Below are 22,997 nucleotides of genomic sequence, written 5' to 3' on the forward strand. Positions count from 1 at the left end.
AGAACAGGAAAAATTATAAAAATTATGTTATATGATTCATATACATTTGAAGTCAAAAGTTTACATACACCTTGCAGAAACTTCAAAATGTTAATTATTTTTCTAAAATAAGAGGGTTGCATGTTATTTATTTATTTAGTATTGACCTGAATAAGATATTTTACATAAAAAAACATTTACATATGGTCCACAAAAAAAAAAAAAAGACCCTGATTTAAAAGTTACGTATACTTGATTCTTAACACCGTGTCGTTACTATTTTTTTAGTGCTTGTCCTGAACAGTTAAACTGCCTGCTGTTCTTCAGAAAAATCATTCAGGTCCTACAAATTCTTTGGTTTTCTCAGCATTTTTACCTTTCCAACAATGAATGTATGATTTTAACATCTTTTCACACTGAGGACAGCTGAGGGACTCATATGCAGCTATTACAGAAGGTTTAAATGCTCACTGATGCTTCAGAAGGAAAAACGATACACTGAGAAATTGAAGATTAGGGTAAATTTTACTTATTTTGTCTTCTGGGAAACATGTAAGCATTTTTTGTAAGTAGTAAGTAGTGTTTGAACCTTCTGTAATAGTTGCATATAAGTCCCTCAGTTGTCCTCAGTGTGAAAAGATGGATCTCAAAATCATTCTCAAGTCATTGTTAGAAAGGGTTCGAATACACGAAAATGCTGAAAAACCAAATAATTTGTGGGACCTGAAGGATTTTTCTAAAGAACAGTGTGCAGTTTAACTGTTTAGGACAAACAAGGGACTCATGAACAAGTATCACTAAAAAAGAAGAAGCTGTGGATCATTCAGGTAACAACAGTATTAAGCATCAAGTGTATGCAAACTTTTGAACAGGGTAATAAATTCAACTATTATTTTCTCTTGTGGACTATATGTACGTCTTTTATGTAAACATTTACATTTCGCAGATTCTGCAAGGGTGTATATAAATGTTTGACTTAAACTGTATTTAGAACTCTAGAGTTAATTTTTCTAGTTGACTCGTGAGTATAGTCACCACATATGTTTTTTCTGAGGTAAATGTGATGTTATGTGACATATTGCTTACAAGCTGTTATACTGATGTCTTTGTGCAGTTGAAACACTGATTGAGCGATTACATGACACATGATACAGATTTCGGTAGATTATACTCTTTCATCATACCTTTGAATGTTTATTCGTGTTTATTTTGTGATATTAAAGTGAGATGATCAGTTCATGTAAGCTTTGTGCACCAAATCTGAACAGCGCCAAAGCGGCATTTTTTGTTTGACTACTGTAATAAAATGGATAAAATTTGAAATCTGAGAGTTTCATATCAAAAATAACAAAGCACAAAGCTTATTGTGATTTATTGGATGGGAGGTTCATTAACTGAAAACAGGCTAGACTAATCGATTCTTGGGATTTAACAATCAATATTGTTTCATAAAATGTGAAATGATTAAAACCGAAAAAAACAACAAAAATATTTTGTGCTTAGCCTTAATAAAATCATCCACATGCCAACAAACCAACAAGAATGCACAACAATAATGACAATTCATAGCAGTAGATTGCAGGGGCAAAATTTGTTGTAAATCAGCTTACCTGAATCCCTCCATAACTGGTACATATTAACTATTATTTCACAAATACATAACTTACAGACAGTTACATACATATTTTATTATCTTGAGCCTTATGTTACACCTCAAATGACAATGGAATTTAAAGTATTTTTAATATGTATTTTTTCTCAAATGCTTGGGTATACAGAACTCTCACAGCTTAAATAGACTAAACGCTCCTGATATGTATCCACCCATATCAACATTTAGAGATAAATGCATATTCAGCATTCAGCAAATGAGTCCATCCTTATTAATGACAACATTAGCGCTGGTACAGTAGTTCTGACATGCAAAGAGGTTACCCAATCATAACTGAGATAATTTGCATATAAAAGTCTTACATTACTGTTACAGTTTAATTTTTAAGGGCAGACAGACGGTGCAAATGGTCATGTAAAACTAATGACCGTTTTGGTGTAAGAAATCTTGACAAAGTGAACTTTTAGGAGACAGTAATGTAATATGTACAGTTGAGGGCAAAAGTTTACATACACCTTGCAGAATCTGCAAATTGTTAATAATTTTACCAAAATAAGAGGGATCACACAAAATGCATGTTAATTTTTAAATAAGGAACTGACCTGAATAAGACATTCACATAAAGTCCACAAGAAAACATTATGAAAAGTCCACAAGAATTTATGAAAATGCCCCTGTTCAAAAGTTTACATACACTTGATTCTGAATACTGTGTTGTTACCTGAATGATCCACAGCTGTTGTTTTGTTTAATGATAGTCGTTTATGAGTCCCTTGTTTGTTAAACTGCACGCTGTTCTTCAGAAAAATCCTTCAGGTCCCACAAATTATCTGGTTTTGGTTTTATCTGTATTTGAACCCTTTCCATCAATGACTGTATGCAACTTACTGGTATGCAGTGTACAGCACAAGAGAAAAACTTAGCAAAAAGTAATTTCTTATTAAAAAAGCAACATAGCGCTTACTTCTTCATCAACACTTTCTTGAGCACAAGCTTCACTCTTCACCACATTAACTCCCCAAACTCCAACCTTACACAAACTCGCAAAACCCAACATAACGGAACATTAAACATTTAGTGCAAAAAAAGTCTCTCCCCTTTCTCATCTTGCTCAAAAACTCCAAAAATGTAACGCTTCATTTCAAGATTTACTCTTTATGCAAAGCATGCTGGCACCTTGAAATCCCATGCCCAGGTTCAGTTAATGCCAACAACTATTCACATAGTCCCAACACAATTAAACTGAGTAAACTTCCATTTCACACATTTAAGTGGATTGAATAGAATTACAAATGATGTGACAAAAACTTTATGAATTGAAAGTGTTGCATTAGCTCATCCAATAAAGTGAATTAAACAAGAAAAACAGTTTAAAAGAATAAACGTTAGAAAAATAATAATATTATGCCAACAATATGCAAAGGTTTAGGGTCTGTACAAATTAATACTTCTATTCAGGAAGTATGCATAAAACTGAAGAGAGTAAGAGAGTAGAGACTTATATTGTTATTAAAATCTCCAATAAACACTGTTCTTTTAAACTTTCTTTAAAAAAATAAAGAAAATTAAAATGGTTTCCATAAAATATTAAGTAGCATAACTGTTTTTAACATTAATAATAAGTTTTAATTTGTAATAATATTTAAGAATATTATTGTCACAAGGAGTCAGACTGAGACGTGCGGATCCATTCGCAGCATTTATTCAAACACAATAAACACAAAGGGGCAGGCAGAAATCGTCGTCAAAAAACAGGGAAAACAAACTCGGGAAGAAACGCTCGGAAATACAGACCATACGGAACAATAAGACTTCGCAGAGTGGCTGTGTGTGTGAGAAGCTTAAATGCAGTCAGTGTGATGAGGTGCAGCTGTGAGCGGTAATCAGTAAAGTGAGAGCAGGTGAATGCAGTGATTAGTGCAGTGGCTTGTGGGGAATGAAGTCCATGAAGTGTGGTGCAAGAGTTCATGATGACAGGATAGACCTAGGCTGTATCCGCCCCCTATACCCTCAAATAGTGCACTCATTCCCGTTCCCGAGTGCACTCATTCAATCCCACAATGCACCGCAAAAACGAGTGTACAACCAATGTACGCTCAACAGCTAGAGATAACCCATAATGCACTGTGAGAGTCGCGCGCCGACTGAATTCCCGCGTCTCGCCAGACGATGGCGCCCGCAGCTGAATCATCCATCCATTCGCTTGCATATTCCATTCCAATACAGCATACAACACGGGTACAAATTTGTTGTAAATTGATTATTAAATTGTTTAACCAGGGTTTATACGTAAACTCCTTGACATAGTTCAAGATAAATCCTTTAATCTTACTACTCGAACTGTCCGTTTTAAATGATTGTTAAACAGTAAGCAATACTATGCAAAAGCGGCAGTCCTTCCGGTAAACTCAGTGTCCGAATTCACTCACTCGTTTTCCCTCACTCCTTCAAGTGGACTGAATGAGTGGACTAATGTAGGGAATAGTGAATGAGGGTGTAGGGGGCGATTTCGGATACAGCCCTAGATACGTGACAATTATTGTTCATACTGTATTGCGTATGAAATACGTGCTTTGCTGAACATAAGAGACTTCTTTTAAAAATACAGTTGAGGTCAAAAGTTTACACCCCTCTTTCAGAATCTGCAAAATGTTAATTATTTTAACAAAATAAGAGGGATCATACAAAATGCATGTTTTTGTTAATTTAGTACTGACCTGAATAAGATATTTCACATAAAAGATGTTTGCATATAGTCCACAAGAGACAATATTAGTTGAATTTATAAAAATGAACCGGTTCGAAAGTTTACATACACTTGATTCTTACTACAGTTAAACTGCCCTCTGTTCTTCAGAAAAATCCTTCAGGTGCCACAAATTCTTTGGTTTTCCAGCGTTTTTGTGTATTTGAACCCTTTCCAACAATGACTGTATGATTTTGAGATCCATCTTTTCACACTGAGGACAACTGAGGGACTCATATGCAGCTATTACAAAAGGTTCAAACACTCACTGATGCTTCAGAAGGAAAAAACATGCAAAACTTGAAGATCAGCATAAGTTTAACTTATTTTGTCTTCTTGGAAACATCTCCTGTAGCCTCTGAAGGGCAGTACTAAATTTAAAAAATATGACATTTAGGGAAAATATTTTTTTTTTTTACACATCTCCATTCTGTTCAAAAGTTTTCACCCCCCGGCTCTTAATGCATTGTGTTTTCTTCTGAAGCATCAGTGAGCGTTTAAACCTTCTGTAATAGTTACATATAAGTTTAACTGATCAGGACAAACAAGGGACTCATTCAGGTAAGAACACAGTATTAAGAATCAAGTGCATGTAAATTTTTAAACGGGGTCATTTTTTATAAATTCAACTATTATTAACTAGTAACTATTACTCTTGAGGACTATGTAAACATCTTTCACGTGAAATATCTTACTCAGTACTAAATAAACAATAATATGCATTTTGTATGATCCCTCTTATTTTGGTAAAATAATGAACATTTTGCAGATTCTGAAGGGGGGATATAAACTTTTGACTTCAAATGTATGAAAACATCTTACCAACCTCGAAACCCATAATACAGCACTGTACTGAATATTCTACAAGCAAATAAAAAGGATCAGAAGTTTACTTTTAAGCACCAAATGTGATGAATAATTAGATTTGGCAAGTAAATAAAACTGCATTGCTTGCTTGCCAGTTGACTTTTTATAAAGTGTCACAGTAAATTGATTTTTTTTTTTTTTTTGAGCAATATTAGATTAATGACATTAATATATATATATATACGAATCCTTTAACACTGGGGGACAAATATGAAGGCTATTAGGAAGAAAATGGCAGGTAAATAAATAAGCACCTGCTGGATGTGTAGGAAGTGCTCTTCTTTGTACAAGTACAAATGTCAAGTGCACATAGCTGCCAGGATTTTAAAACTGAAATATGATGAGTGAGAATTACATACTTTAATCAAGGTCAACTATCAAACACTCGTATGTGCTCTTGAAGTTTTCAGAAGTTGGAAATTGATCCAGGTGTTTGTGACAAGATTGAAAGAACTTCAGGTGCTTTGATTTAAAGTTGTTGTCAGAATGACCTTACTTGCCAACGTTTTCACAGTTTGTGACAAAATCAGAAGAGATGTATTTACAGTCCGCACTTCAGACGTATTGAGTTGTGTGGCTGGTAGCTAGTAAGTCGAGCAGGTTACATCAGTAAACCAGATCAAACAAAGCCAACAGCAAGTCTGGAAACTTCCACTTCATGTCAGCAAACAACTGCTTTGTAGTTAAAAAATAAAATAAAATAAAGATCTCCTTTAAGTATTTTAGTCAGCATTCCAGCTTAGTGAGAAAAAACATGAATAAAACAACTAGCAACAGCACATGAATGCATAACTAGTTTGGACCAATTGTAGCACTGCTAAATCACTAATAAAGACAAAAATGCTAATGTTTTCTATTCAGCATGATATAATGCAGCACAGTATAGCTATTCAGCATTTTGGCACTGCCGTTTGAGCTAAAGAGATTGTGTAATTTTAGTCCATTATGCATTAGATTTATTTTCTTTATCTATCTATTGTGACTACGGGCAGCCTGATGGGTTTCTGTATTAAATTAATTGGGAGAAAATGATCCAAAATGGTACATAATGATCCAATATCCAAATTGGTGGTCGTGATATAGGAAGAAAATTGCTTTTTCCCCCCTCTCTTTCACTCTCTAGGGAAACAAAATATTTTCCAATCTGCCACAACTAGTTCCTTCTTTTATTATGTAGCACTTCAAAAAGCACACAGAACATCAGTCTCCAAGGAAATGGAAAATTCATATCAAAATGGTTATCTTTCTAACCCACTACAGTGATTGTGATCCAAGCAAATCCATTATGCATTAATGTGCACGCCCAGTCATCCATTATTTAGCTACAATGTCACACTTGTATACTTAACATAAATCCCCTTCTGTTAAATGATTTGTCATTCTGCTTATGTTTCATAAGGGTATTTTCACATGAGTAAATGCTTTATTCTTTATTCTTCTGTAAGTGAACTACTAAAATAAGTTAATAAAATTAGGATTTTGAGCTCAAAGGGAGGTGACTGTGTGTAGGTCACATCACATAAAAAATCTCCACAATGGCAAAAATCAAAGAAAACCACCAAAAATAACTTGTGAAATTGATGTTTCAGGTATTATGGGATGGCAAACTGGTGCTTGTACTGTACAATATATTTTACAATTTATAACCATATACAGTAGTCAACATTTGAAGTGGATCAAAACCTTTCATCAAAGTTGTCCTAAAACCAAAATACTACCTGTTCTTGTCTTAGGACACCTTTGATGAACTTTTTTGATCCACTTCAAATGTTGACTACTGTATTTACCAATATATATATATATATATATATATATATAAACTGTGGTTCAAAAGTTTGGGATCATCAAGACAATTGCTTGTCTTGTCTAGCTCTGTGTGTACTTTGTGTAGAGATTAAAAAGTATATAAATTCTAAAAGATTTTAGAAAATAACCAATCATTTCGCTAGAGAAGACCCTTCTTCCTCGGCTGGGATCATTTAGAGCCCTTTGAAGCTGCATTTTGAAAGTTCAAACTCGGGGGCACCATAGAAGTCCATTATATGGAGAGAAATCCTGAAATGTTTTCCTCGAAAAACATAATTTCTTTACGACTGAAGATAGGAAGACATTATCTGTAAATTTTTGTTCTGAAAGTGAACTACTCCTTTAATCAAACAACATGAAATATTATATAATATTTCTACTGATAATAATAACAAAATAAGAGAAAATATTTATAAATGTAATATTCTACAATTATTTATATAAAATCTATAATAATTTGTAATGTGTGAAGCAAGGACGTATGTGCTTTTCTGTGTTTTTTACTAGAAGTTATGTTTTTATTTGCTAAAACTATAATTTTGACAGTGTTTTACATGTTTTACATTACATATACTGCACCGTTAAACCATTAACTATTTTTCAACACAGATGGTAGCTTACAGCTAACCAATTAACAGTTTTTACTGCAGAATTTTTACAGAGCAGGTGATAGATAATTGTATTGCCCTGCATTGTTCTAGTCAGGCCACATAAAGGAGATAGTTTGAAGCTGCAGTATGTAATTTCTGTACCTCAAGCGTCACTAAATAATGACCGGTTTTACCAACACTCCCCCGTCTTTGGTAAAGTTAACAGTTCAAAGTTAAGTTTTAAAGTGGAGGGACACTCTGACTTCAGGCTAAATATGTGCTTCATGTGGTGACATCTAAATTACCTGGTTTTATTACCTGGTTATTTAATGAGTGAATCAGCCTGACTACATTAGATTAAACCAACAGAAGTCATTTTAAGGATCCTATCAGGTAGAAATAGCTCCTTATAATAACTGCACATATTCCATTTCCACAGCATATCTGAAGTCATTTGCACATCTTCAGCTACAGTATTAACTAGGATGAGCTGAAACTTTTACTTATGAATATGAATGAAATGTTAGGCCGAATGTTGGATTACTGCAGTCTGTGTAAACATATACAACGTTTTGATCATTTGCATATGACCAAAGCCTTTAATGCTTTTCAGAGAGAGTTTTAGCTGAAGCACAGCTGTGTTTTTAACTGTGAAGAAATACACTGAAATTAGCAATTAAAAACATTCTTACGAATGTCGCTGGCATTAAATCACTCTCACAGTGGAAGCTGATTGGGTCTTTTGGGTCATTTCAAATTAGAGAATTTCATGACTAAACAACCTTAACTTAATAGGCCTGTCAAACACAAATGATCATTTCTAGCAGAAAAATCGCACAATCCAGTCTTGTTTAGAAACAAGCTTCAGCAGATTTCGTCTCAAGCATAATCAAACATATCATAATTATATACGCTATGATTGAATCTGAGCTCATACGTGACTGAGATCCAGCTGGAGGCATTTGGAAGAAACCCAAAAAGACAAAAATTATAGAAAATTATAGAAAACATAATGGTCAGTGAACCCCTTGTGACTAAGAAGTGTGCTTAATTGTATTGAATGTGCAATTCAAATGGTAAAAGTTTATTCTGTACTTGCAGATAATCTTACACAAAAATAAACAGCCAATTGAATGTGAAGAGAGAGACATGCCTAACTACACTTTTAAAATGTTCACCATGTAATAATGTCAAACATTTCACCATAAAGTATAAGTTTTTAATAATTTATTAATAATCTTTAATGTTTTGACAAGTACACTTATTTTGATGTGTTGACTGATACTAAAGCACATGTGAAGTATCTGAGTATTGGTTTAACTGTAGTGTGTTATTCAGTATAACATTTAAAGTTACATTTTAATACACGACACACACATTTGAGTAGAAATGACATTAAAGTAGACTGCTAAAAGTTTGTGATCAGAGAGACTTTTAAAGTTTTAAAGAGGTCTCTTATGCTCATCAAAGTTCTATTTATTTGATAAATTTTTTGTATTAAATATTGCAATTTAAAATAACAGTTTTCTATCTTAATATATTTTTAAAATATAATTTATTTTTGTGATGCAAATTGAATTTTCACCACCTAATGGTCTTCAGTCTTCAGTGTCATGTGGTCCTTATTAAGAAATCATTCTAATATGCTGATTTATTTTCAGGATTTTTGATGAATAAAAAAAGATAAAAAGAACAGCATTTATTTAACTCTTTTCTAACAATATAAAGCTTTACTATCACTTTTTATCATTTTAGCACATCCTTGCTGAATAAAGGTATTCATTTCTTTTGAACAAAAAAAGAAAAAAAATTATTGACTCCAAACTTTGAACAGGTAGTGTACATTGTTAGAAAGATTTCTATTTGAAATAAATGCTGGTCTTTTAAACTTTTTATTCATCAAGGAATTCAGGAAGCAGGAAGCAGCACAACTGTTTCCAACATTAATAATAAATCATAATATTAAAATGATTTCTGAAGGATCATGTGACTGGATGAAAGGAAGTAATGATGCTAATGATTCATTTAGCTTTGCATTACAGGAATAAATTCCGTTTTAAGGTACATTAAAATAGAAAACCACTATTTTAAATTGCAATAATATTTCATAATATAAATGTTTTTTTTTCTGTATTTTAATTAAATAAATGCAGCCTTGATGAGCAGAAAATCTGTGTATATTTTAGTTGCCATAAATGCTTGTCAGTATATTCAACAGTACACTTTTTAAACCACATTTCAAAGACAACAGAAGTAATTAAAAGTCCATCTTAAGCAAATGTTAAGCTAACTGCATTTAAATGTGAACTATGATACACTGTCATTTAACTGCAAATAATGTAAAATTAGAAGAATAGTTTACCCAATTTGCTAAAATGTTACTCACCTTAGGCCATCCAAAATGTAGATAAGTTTGTTTCTTCGTCTGAACAGATGAAGAGAAATTTAGCATTACATCACTTGCTCACCAATGGATCTTATACAGTGAATGGGTGCCGTCAGAATACGAATCCAAACAGCTGATAAAAACATCACATAATTCAAACAATCTTGTGAAGTGATCTTGTGAAAAGCTGCGTGTTTGTAAGAAACATATTCATCAAGATGCTTTTAACTTCAAACTGTTGCCGGCTAAAATATGAGTCCTCTATCCATAATATTGCTTTCTCCAGTGAAAAAAAAAAAAATCAGTGTCTGAACCACAAGAACCCGTTTGAGGTTAAAATACCTTGATGCATTTTTTGTTACAAACAGGCAGCTTTTTGCTTCACAAGATGTTAAGGGATGGGTTTACATGTAGATTATTATGATGTTTATATCAACTGTTTGTACTCTCATTCTGACGGCACCCATTCACTGCTTCCATTGGTGATCAAGAGAAATAATGCTAAATTTCTCTAAATATTTTCAGAGGAAGAAACAAACTCATCTACATGAGTAAACTGTCAGCAAATTAACAACTTTGGGTGAACTATTCCTTTAAGTGTCCTAAATCATATTCAATTCATACTTACTGTATATTGTTTATTTCAAAATAAGTACTTTTTTTTAAAACTATGCTACCTCTGAACCTTTCTTTTTCACAAGGGACATCACATCTTGCTGAAATGTGCTGATATACTGTAGAAATAGAGAAATCAATCTACTTCAAACAAGTGTCAGAGAACAACTGAGGGATGACTGAGGACTGTCACTGAGATGCATTATAATTTAGTTTTAATTTCAAACAGATCCGTTCAAGTACAGACTGATTCTTTAAAGCATTTCTACATTTCTAATAAGTATCCCGACATGATGAATAATTATCACCTCCATTAATCATTGGGAAAACTTCATTAGATATGAATGAAATTTACTGTAGCTTCATTTGAATCCTGTCATATTGATTAAAAGTCAACATGACACAACATGATTTAGCTCATTTTGTTCATTTTATTGAATTATTGTAATTGAAGAGGGCAAGGGCAAGAGCAATCACGCGGAGGACTGACCTTAACCACGTCTTCATCAGTGGACTGGCACTGCACAGCATCTGACACGTCTGTAACCGTCCCGTCTGTGCCCACCGTCACCACTTTTACCGGCACCGCCACCGTCTTCCCGTTCAGCACTGCAGTGTTCAGGATCTCCGTTTCCTGTGAGCACAGAAACAAGAAACTTCTGAATGTTCCTGCTGACTTCATTTCTTTTTTGAACTGTTTGATTGATTCAGTCCGTCCTTTCTTCATCTATGCCTCTATTCATTCTGTGTGTCCTTTTTTTTTCATTGGTTCAATCAATCAGTCATTAATTGACTTGTTCATTCCTTCTTTCTTTTTCCTATTTTTTCCATACTACATTGTTCATTTATTGGTTAAGACATTCCCCTTTTTTATTTCATTCTCTGTTAATCTTTCCTTAATCCTTAACTTCCTTTACCCATTAATTCTTTCCTTCTTTCCATTAATTTGTTTGTTCTTTCACATACTCCCCTTTTTTCCATCTACCCATCATTTATTCATCGTTTCAATCCTACCCATACATTCCTATTCCCTCCATCTTTCTTGATTTCATCCCTTCTTCTATAATTCATTCTTATGTCTGTTCTTTGCTTCCATCATTCATACCTCCTTCCTTCTTCCTTTTCTCATTTCTTCTATTTATCCACTCCTTCTTTCCATGTTTCCAACCCTCCGTCCTTCATTTATTGTTTCAGTCTTTCCTTCATTCCTATTTTCTTCTTTCCTTCTATTTATTCACTCATTCATTTATTCATTTCAGTTAATCTCCTATATTTTTATCCTTCCTAACTTTTTAATTTTGTTAATTTGTCTTTTCTTTCCTTCTTTCCATCAATCATTTCACCCCTTCTTTCCTATTATCCTTTTTTCCATCCATCCATCCAGCCATCCATTCATTCATTCATTCATTCATTCATTCATTCATTCATTCATTCATTCACTCACTCACTCACTCACTCACTCATTCACTCATTCACTCACTCACTCACTCACTCACTCACTCACTCACTCACTCACTCACTCACTCCTTTTTCCATCCACCCATTCATTCATTGGTTCAATCCAGGGATTCATTAAGTCTTATTCCCTCGTTCTTTCTTGATGCATCCCTCCTTCCATATTTTGTTCTTTTATGTTCTTTGCTTCCATCATTCATACCTCCTCCATCCTCTTTTTATTATTCACTTCTTCGTTCCATCCACTAAACCATCTGTCCTTTATTCATTCATTAATTTCCTTTTTCTTTCCATCATTCATTTTCCACTTCCTTTCCTGTTATCCTTGACATTTATTCCTTCATTCACTAATTTTTTTCCATTCATTCATTCGTTCAATTACTCATTTTTTTTGCATTTCCATTCACCCATCATTTATTCATTGATTCATTTCTATTCCCTCCTTCTTTCTCGATTTCATCCCTCATTTCATAATTTATTCTTTTATCTGTTCTTTTATTCCATCATTCATACCTCTTCTTCCCTCCTCCTTTTCTCATTCCTTCTTTTTATTATTTATTCACTCCTACTTTCCATCCATCCAACCATCTGTTCTTTATTCATTGTTTCAATCCTACATTCCTTTGTTCATTTATTTGTCCCTTCCTTTTTAGTTTACATAAATTTACTCATTCAGTTTAGACAATCTTCCATCGTTTTATCCTTCCTTTTTCATTTTGTTCATTTGTCTGTTTGTTCCTTTCTTCTTCCCATCATTCATTTCCCCCTTCTTTTCCTCTTATCCTTTATTCATTCTTTCCCTTTTCTCCATTTATTCATTAATTCATTCATACATTCACTCACTCACTCACTCACTCACTCACTCACTCACTCACTCACTCACTCACTCACTCACTCACTCACTCATACCTTTCATTCATTCATTCATTCATTCACTCACTCACTCATTCACTCATTCAATCACTCATTCCTTTTTTCCATCTATTCCATCCATCTTTTCTCATTTCTTCTTTTCATTCACCCAACCTGTCCTTTATTCATTGTTTCAGTCTTTCGTACATTCCTCTTTTATTCATTCATCCCTTCCTTCTTACTCTCTAGTGTACATTCACTCATTCATTTATTAATTTTAGTCAGTCTTCCATCTTTTTATCCTTTTTTATTTTTTAAAAACCTTCCTTTCCTGTTTTCCATCATTCATTATTTCCTCTATCTTCATTCATTCATATACTCCTTTTTTCAATCCATTGATTCATTCATTTCTATTCCCCCCTCCTCTCTATTTCATCCTTCCTTATTTTATCTGTTATTTGCTTGCCTCATTCATACCTCCTCCCTCTTTTTCTCATTCTTTTTTATTATTTATTCACTCCTTCTTTCTATCCATCCAACCATCTGTCCTTTATCCACTCATCATTCATTCATTGATTCAATCCAACGATTCATTAATTTCTATTCCGTCCTTCTTTCTTGACTTCATCCTCCTCTCTCCTTCCATCATTAATCTGCCTTTTCATCATCCATTCCTCCTCCTTTTCTTCTTTTCATTGTTCATTATTTCATTCACTCCATTACTTTTTTTCTCATCCATCCATCATTCAATTTTTCAACCTTTCCTTCATTCAATAATTCACCTCTATTTCCTATCCATCCTTCATTCATTGGTTTAATTCTTATTTACATCTTTTTTTGTTCATTCCTCCGTTCAGTCATTCTTTATTTCCTTTATTTCCTTTCCTCATTCTTTCTATCCTACATTTCTATCATACATTTGTTAATTTATCCATCAGTCTTTTATTCATCTTCTATCCTTTTTATTTTAACTTTATTTCATTCCCCTTCCTTCATCTTTTCATTATTTATTCATTCATTCACTCCTTTACTTTTTCAATCCACCCATCATTTATTGTTTTAGCTTTTCCTTCATTCAATAATTCACAATTTTTTTCTATTTATCCTTCATTCATTTTATTTTTATTTACATAATTTATTTTCTTTCTTTCTTTCTTTCTTTCTTTCTTTCTTTCTTTCTTTCTTTCTTTCTTTCTTTCTTTCATTTTTTCAACCCTTTCTTTTGTTCCTTCATCATCATTCTTTTACTCTTCTTTTATCCTTACTGCCTTACTTCTTTCCATTCATTCAATCATTCCCTTATTCGCTTGTTTTCCTTTTTCACATTCTTTCTTTCTTTCTTACCACCCTTTATTCATTTTTTTAACAATTTTTCAATTCATTTATTCATCTTCTATCCTTTTTATTTTAACTTTATTTTGTTCCTTCTTCTTTTCATTATTTATTCTTTCATTCACTCCTTTACTTTTTCAATCCACCACAAACATCCAAACATTTGTCCATTCATCCATCTATCATTCTTTTATTCTTCTTCTATCTTTTTTAATTGTAACTGTTTCACTCCTTTTCTATATTCTTCTTTTTGGTATTCACTCTTTTATTCACTCCTTTTCTTTTTTCCTCATCCATTATTCATTGTTTCAGCCTTTCCTTCTTTCCATAATTCACTCATTTTACCCATCCTTCATTTATTCGTTCAATTCTTATTTGCATCATTCTTTTTCTTTCTTTCTTTCTTTCTTTCTTTCTTTCTTTCTTTCTTTCTTTCTTTCTTTCTTTCTTTCTTTCTTTCTTTCTTTCTTTCTTTCTTTCTTTCTTTCTTTCTTTCTTTCACACTAATTGCTCCATTCAGTCATTCTTTATTTCCTTTACTCAATCTTTCTCTCCTACATTCCTTATTCATTTGTTTACTCATTTCTGTCTTCTCTTCCTCCTTGCCTTCTCTGTTTTCCTTAATTTTTTCCATTCATTCAATCATCCCCCTATTCACTCCTTTTTCCTTTTTCATCTATCCTTAATTCATTCATTCATTCTTTTTTTCTATCTTCCTTCCTTATTTCTTACCATCCATATTTTTTTCAACCCTTCCTACATTTGTTCATTCATTCATCATTCTTTTATTCATCTTCTATCCTTTTTTCATTTAAACTTTGTTTCATTCCTCCTTCCTTCCTTCCTACTTTCCACGGTACATCCCCCAGAGAAGATGACATGAAGTGAGAGAGAGAGGCTGCAAAATGACTTTACAAAAGGAGCAGAAGAGAATAAGTCAAAGAGCAGAAAGAGGTGGTGGGGCAGAGGAGTGCTGTTTGACAGTTCAGGGAGGGGGTTCATTAGAAGAGAAACAGCCCGAGTCCTTAACCTTTCAGCCACGGAGGCACACTGTTTCAGACAACCACATAATTGAGACCATTACAGTCAGCATGAGAAACTCAGCCCCCATTGTGCCATCCCTGAGAGACAGGCAGACGTGGGTAATGTAGTCAATTTACCTCATTAGCAGATCACTTTCAATTAACCAATCTGCTTGCCCTCAATGTCCAACAGCAGCAGCGCGGTTACTGCAATCAGACGGTATTCATTCACTGTAAGCGCCGTCTTTCTATCCTCATTTCTTGCTCTTTATTTCGCTCTTTTATAAAAGAGCGAGAGATGACATAACCTAATCTCAATGAATGCGTAATGACATGCTCAGCTTACCGCCATCTCACCAACTCTCTGCCTTATTATTCCCATTACCGCGAGCAGCACTTTCTGGATCTCTATCCTGTCTCTGATAGTTCTCTTTTTTCAGTTTTTCTATGTGGAAAGGGAAGAAAAGAATAAGGAAATAGAATTTGTCCTGACAGCTCTGCTTTTTTTTTTTCCATATTATACTTTTTTAAGCCGATCTGCTCTTTACAGGCTTGATTCCCTGTCATTTCTGTAATGCTATTACCGGAAGACTCTTTTTCCGTTTAATTCCTGGATCATGTCTGTGCGTGTGAAGAGACTGTGGTGTGTTTATGCTTTGATCAATTATCTCGACTTGGTTTGAGCCAGTCCCTTTATGCCAAACGGAGAGGTCACACTTCTCATGCGTGTCCCTCTAAGAATGGGCTTATAAATGTTTGAGATGTTTTTGTGTGCTGAATAATTTAAGGACAGTGAAAGAGAGGAGTGAAATCTGTGAAGGCATTTTACTTGAGACAGAATTTGGCCCGGAGTAAATAAACGTTTATATGTGGACACAAATGGAAAACTCATTCCGTATCCCTTTGCTGAAAGAAAACTTTTTGCATTTTAAAATAAAGAATTATTTAGTTTATTTATGAACCACTTTTCCCAAAAGGAGGTTTTGTTATATTTAGCTAACTTCGGGTGACATTTTTCAGGCAAATCTGTTCTCGAAGTAAGGCTAAGTAAGTTTAGATGCACACACAGACCTTTTAAGTTACATCAGTGAGGACCTCTCACAGACACAATGATGCTCATACTAAGATACTCCCAAATGCAACACTCAGACATTATTAGATTTAAAGAAAAACATGGTTTGGCTGATTTAAGAGCATTACAGCATGGGAGAACCACTTCAAATGTCCTCATTTTCTTTGTTTTACTATAATATTGAGGATATTTTCAAAAGTCTGGGCCTCTTTAGTTTAGCTAAACATGTAGAAACATAAATGGGCTTTCCAGAGTACTTGATTCTGATCAGAACAATTTCAAATCTTACATTACTCCATGGTCTCTTTCTGTTTGCATATAATTAAATATATTAAAATAAAATAAATTAACTAATTAAATTATATCCAAATAATATTTTATGTCAGTTTTCATACATAGCTACTAGGACTGGTTAAAAAAAAAACTACCTGATCTCATGACAAAACGTCTCGGGTTACGTATGTAACCTTAGTTCCCTGAGGGAACGAGACGCCGCGTCAGGAACGCTATGGGGAACGCCATTGGCGGGCCGCACTCTGAACTGTGTATAACAACCAATGAAATGACGGGGGTGACGTCACAGGCGCGGTGACGTCACCGACCAGGAAGTATAAAGCACGTGCGTTTGAAGCCGGCGGCAGCTCTTTAGGAATGAAGCGAGCGCCGCAGGGTGCGGGAATTATGGTCCGAGACGCGGCGTCTCGTTCCCTCAGGGAACTAAGGTTACATACGTAACCCGAGACGTTCCCTTCCGGGAACTCGAGCCGCGTCAGGAACGCTATGGGGAACGAGACTACCAACGCCCCCATAATTACCGAGCCCTGCGAGTGTCTGCTCAACCAGGGTGGAAAAAGAGAGAGCCCTTGTCTAGCATTACGCGGACAAGAAGGCCCTGTAGTCCTCGGCCCTCGGGCACACGAGGAATGGTAGTCTTCCTCTGTCTGGTCGCCAGCCAGAACGAGAGGTACTCCACGGCCCTCAGGCACACGCAGAGTCTTAGTCCTTTGTCTGGGAGTTAGCCAGAACAAGAGGGACCGAATGACCACTGTCTAGCACTCGGCGGACAGATGGTGTGGGAAGTCCTCGGTCCGCAGACCCACGAGGACGGTGAGCTCGACCTCAAGGCTCCTCGGCCCTCGGGCACACGAGGAGAGGGTGATCCTTTGTCTGGGGGTTCAGCCAGAACAAGAGGGATCCAAGGCTCGGCCTGGAGCTCCGCCAGGACGCGAGGGAATAAGCCATTGTCTAGCATTACGCGGACAAGAGGGCACTGCAATCCCCGGCCCTCGGGCTCACGGGGAAGACAGTAGGTGCCTCTGCCTGGTAGCCAGCCAGTGCATGAGGCACTCCTCGGCCTTCTGTGAAGGCAGACGAGGAGTCTTAGTCCTTGGTCTGGGGAAAGCCAGAAACCAGAGGGACCGGAGTACACTCGGTCTGATAGCATCCTGCGTCAGAACACGAGGAGAATTAAGCCATTGTCTAGCATTCCGCGGACAAGAGGGCTGTACAGTTCTCGGCCCTCGGGCACACGAGAACCGTGACCTCTGCCTGGTTCGCCAGCCAGTGCGAGAGGCACCCCTCGGCCCTCGGGCTCACGAGGGGTCTTAGTCCTTTGTCTGGGGGTTCTGCCAGGACAAGAGGGACTGAAAGGGCTTTTGTCTAGCTTTCACGGACAAAAGGGGTAAAGTTTTGCAGATCTCTTATGAGTGGCGAAACGACTTCTCTTCTTTCCGCAGAAAGAATGCGCCTTGAGAAGTCTCCTCCTGGCTAGGGAGGTGGCTGCCCCTCTAGGCCTAGCGCACTAGGCCGAGAGTACAGCCGAGCCTGGAGCGGCTCTGAGGTCGAGCTCGTAATACCTAACGAATGTTAGGGGCGTGGACCAACCCGCAGCATTGCAGATGTCTTGTATTGGGACACCTGCCGTCAGAGCTCTCGAGGCACTCATGCCCCGAGTAGAGTGAGCCTTGAGTCCCAACGGTGAGGGGAGATCAGAGGACTCGTAAGCAGTAGTTATGGCATCGATGATCCATCTACTAATAGTGGGTTTTGAAGCTGGGCTCCCCCTCTTAGGGGGGCCGTAACAGACAAACAGTTGCTCTGTTTTACGCCACGTGGCAGCTCTGTGGACGTATGCGTCTAAAGCTCTGACTGGGCACATGCAGTTTAACTTCCTGTGACCTGGCTCCACGTATGGAGGAGGATAGAACGCCTGCAGCGTTACTGGCTGCGGTGCTAGGGAGGGGACCTTCGGGACGTACCCGACCCTGGGATATAGAAAGGCCTTGGCCATCCCTGGGGCAAACTCTAAATGAGATGGGGCCACTGAAAGGGCCTGCAGATCGCCTACTCTCTTGAGGGAGGTGAGTGCTAACAGGAGCGCCGTCTTAACAGTGAGGGCGCGATCCGTAGACTCCTCTAAGGGCTCGAATGGAGGCTTGCAGAGAGCTTCTAGCACCACAGCGAGGTCCCACGTGGGGACCCTGGGTGTCACTCGAGGCCTCAGCCTGAGCGCACCGCGGAGGAACCGTATGACCAAGGGCTCTCTACCTACTGAGAGGCCACCTAAAGGGGCGTGGTAGGCACTTATGGCCGCCACGTATACCTTTAGAGTGGAGTGAGCTAGCCCTGCGGATAGGCGAGACTGTAGGAACTCCAGAACTGTACCGACCGGGCAGTTGACTGGGTCCAGGTGGCGCTCGCGGCACCATCTCGCGAATAAGTTCCACTTAAGGCCATACAGTTTCCTCGTAGAGGGAGCTCTGGATTGGAGAAGGGTCTCAACAACCTCGGTTGAGAGACCCGCTCCTATGAGTTGTGCCCCCTCAGGGGCCACACCCATAACCTCCACCTCTCTGGGTGGGGGTGGCATATTGCGCCCCCAGCCTGAGACAGGAGGTCCCTCCTGACGGGAATCTCCCACGGAGAGCCGTCTAGGAGAGATACCAGGTCCGAGAACCATACTCGTGCCGGCCAGTACGGGGCTACTAGTAGCAGCCGCACTTGAAACCGACGGACCCGTTCCAGAACTCCCGGGAGCAGAGCGATCGGGGGAAAGGCGTACAGACGCAGCCTCGGCCACGTCTGTGCCATGGCATCCAGCCCCAGTGGAGCTGGATGAACTAGAGAGTACCAGAGGGGACAGTGCGATGTCTCCTGAGTCGCAAACAGGTCCACCTGAGCCTGGCCAAACACTCTCCAGATCTGCTTCACCACCTCTGGGTGAAGCATCCATTCCCCGGGCCTCGGCCCCTGCCTTGACAGGACGTCTGCTCCCACATTCAGATGTCCAGGAATATGGACTGCTCTCAGGGAGAGGAATTTCTCTTGAGACCAAAGGAGTATCCGGTACGCCAGCTTGTACAAGGGGCGTGAGCGGAGTCCTCCTTGGTGGTTTATGTAGTAAACCACCGCAGTGCTGTCTGTACGGACCAGCACGTGTTTGTTTCTTAGGTCTGTGAGAAACCTCTTTAGGGTCAGGGATACTGCCAGCATCTCTAAGCGGTTTATGTGCCACGAGAGATGGTGGGCGCTCCATAGGCCTTGGGCTGAGCGGCCACGCATGACCGCCCCCCAACCGGTAAGGGAAGCGTCGGTCGCTAGCGTGATGCGGCGACCAGGCACTCCCAGAACCGGTCCCTGAGAGAGGAACCAGGGTTTCCTCCACATGGCCAAGGCACGTAGGCAACGCCGCGTGACCTTGATCTTGCGGAGTGGGTTTCCCCTCGGGGAGAACCCCCTGGTCCTGAGCCACCACTGCAGTGGTCTCATGTGCAGCAGTCCAAAAGGTATCACGTTGGAAGCGGCTGCCATAAGACCTAACAGTACTTGAAACTGTTTGACAGTGAGTGACTGGCCTAGCTTTACCGCATTCACTGCGGTCAGTATGGAATCGACTCGTGCAGGAGACATGCGTGCCTGCATGGAGATCGAATCCCACACTACGCCTAAGTAAGTGGTCCTCTGTAGTGGAGAAAGCACACTCTTCTTGGCGTTGAGTCTCAACCCTAACTCTTTCATGTGAGCGAGAACAGCACCTCGATGCTGAACCGCTAACTGTTAGTTGAGTATGCGGATGCCCTGGAGTCACAGTGGAGCCAGCGCAGCATCCACACACTTCGTGAAAGTGCGAGGTGAGAGAGCTAGGCCGAAAGGAAGCACTCTGTCTTGGTAAGCCTTGCCCCTGAAAGCGAACCTGAGATACTTCCTGTGCTAAAGAACCAGAAAGTTCACTAAGGGTACCAGCCTCTCGAGACTGGTGTCTGGATTTACTTGAGGAACTAACTCGGAGTCCTGAAACAGCGAACTGGCAGGAAGCGCCGGAATTAGCTCCTCGGAAAACCCCCGCGGGGGTTGCGAACTCTCCAGGGCCGCTACGTTTCCGGGCGGACCAGCTAGAGGATGCTCGCGGGAGATAGCCGCGCCCTGTAACACTGGCAGGGTTAGCTGACTCATCTCCTGAGGGCCACGAAGGGGTCTGAAACCCGCACCTGGAGGTACGGTGCAAACCCCCTCGAGAGGGGCTGCCCTCAACGGCCCTGAACCACAACCGTCAGGGCCGCTTAGCCGAGGACTTCCTCGACTGGAGGACGACCCTCAGGTCAGGCCTCTTCGTCTTGGAAGCCCCCGACTTAGAGCGTTGCTTTCCGGGTCCCCTAGGCTGGGCCGGGGGAGCACGGGCGGCAACGCTCTGTTTTTGTGCCTCTCTATGGGAGCTCGTACACGGCTGAGGCTGCTTCTTAGATGGTGCAGCAGCCTCAGAGGAGAACACGCGGCGAGGAAGGAAAGTTCTGAACGCCGCCGCCTGCTTGCGGGCCTCCTGGTGCCTGGCCACAACGGTATCAACCGAAGCACCAAAGAGGCCAGATGGTTGCAGGGGGGCGTCCAGAAGCGTGACCCTGTCCTTCTCTTTTACGTCGGACAGGGTCAGCCAGAGATGCCTCTCCGCGGCCACCAGGGCTGCCATAGACCGCCCAACAGCACGGGCGGCCTCCTTGGTGGCGCGGAGAGCGAGATCTGCAGTTTTTTGCATCTCTGTGACGCTAACTTCCTCGCCGCTGCTGAACTCCTTCAGCAGGTCAGCCTGGTAGGCTTGCAGGATGCCCATGGTGTGAAGGCAAGACCCTGCTTGACCTGCTGCCGTGTATGCCTTACCCATCAGGCCAGATGTGACTTTAAGGGGCCTGGTGGGTAAGGACGGAGCCTTCAAGGATGATGCCGAGCCGGGTGACAGATAGCCCGCAAGCGTCTGTTCAACCCGTGGCATCGTCCTATAGCCACTCTCCTCTGCCCCCCCCACATTTCCATAATTTTCAGCGGGGGAGAAAAGACGGGAGGAGTATGGCTTTTCCCACGATCTCGCTAGCTCTTGGTGGAGATCGGGGAAGAAGGGAAGGCTCCGTTTTGGAGGTGCTGACTTTGTCCGCAGGAAGCGATCATCTAATCGGCTTCGCTGCGGCTCATGTGATTGCTGTTGTTCTGCGGGCCATGTGATGTGTAATTTGGCTACCGCATTAGTCAGCACCTCTACGAGCTCCTCATAGTGAGGCGAGCGTGATGGCGGTTGTGGTTCCTCTGTAACACTTTCAATGTCAACCTCCTCGGAGGAAGACAAGAGGAACTCGGGGACCTCCTCCCGGGGGGAAGAAACCGCAGCGCGGGCTTCCACATCCAGGAGGAGATCGCTCGATCCGCTGAGTGAGGGCGGAGATAGGGGATCACCCGTCTCCATACCCTCCAGCAGATCGAGCTGCGAGCCCCACGAGTGCAGCCGCCGCTCCGCCTCGGCGGAAGCGGGGCCAGACCCACGGGGCACGCTAGTGAAAGCCCCCTCCTCGAAGAGGGCTTTCCGGGAGCGAAGCAGACGCACCGGCAGGCGTTCACAGTGCTCACAGCCAGCCTTTTCGAGGGCTGACTGTGCATGCTCCGCTCCCAAGCAGACCACGCATAGACTGTGTGTATCCCCACCAACAATGAAGCGTTGGCAGGGAGGGACACACTGTCTATGCGGGCGCTTAACCACCATCAAACTCTTTTTCTTAATAGGTTGTAAAGATGCCATTCTACTCAAATAAAAGTGTGTCAAACTGGACACAAAAACAGCAGAAATGGCAAGACAGACACAGACACAGAGCGCTCTCGCTGAATGACAAAAGCTGCCGCCGGCTTCAAACGCACGTGCTTTATACTTCCTGGTCGGTGACGTCACCGCGCCTGTGACGTCACCCCCGTCATTTCATTGGTTGTTATACACAGTTCAGAGTGCGGCCCGCCAATGGCGTTCCCCATAGCGTTCCTGACGCGGCTCGAGTTCCCGGAAGGGAATCTTACCTTTGAGAACTTTTTCACAAGACCCAAAATATGTACCAATAAGTACATATCACTGCATTTTCCAACAGAGACGTGTGTTTTCATACTCAGTTAGATCCATATGTTTCACTTTCCAGACATAACAAGCTTGCTCGGTAGCTCAGTCGGAATGGACATAGGATGGACATAGGATGCAGAATCCTTGGGTACAAATCCCATGAAAAACATGAGCAGATGGTACATTATTGTAAAACGTAACAGAGCATTAGAGTTATAGTACCACTCAATGGAAATTTCAAGTCAGAACTGTGGTGACAAATACAAAACCAACGTCACATAAACCGTACCATATGTACG

General features: G+C 39.8%; 1 protein-coding gene across 1 annotated transcript in view; it reads right to left on the reverse strand.

The window, feature by feature from the left end:
- LOC141287167 (transmembrane protein 132C) overlaps positions 1–22,997 on the reverse strand; it is a 350,138-nt gene that overhangs the window by 34,273 nt on the left and 292,868 nt on the right. The window contains exon 5 of the mRNA XM_073819302.1: positions 11,092–11,235. Within this exon, the coding sequence (XP_073675403.1) occupies positions 11,092–11,235 (144 nt within the window). The remainder of the gene's footprint in view (positions 1–11,091; positions 11,236–22,997) is intronic.

This window comes from Garra rufa, chromosome 15, assembly GCF_049309525.1.
Source record: "Garra rufa chromosome 15, GarRuf1.0, whole genome shotgun sequence".
NCBI lineage: Eukaryota > Metazoa > Chordata > Actinopteri > Cypriniformes > Cyprinidae > Garra > Garra rufa.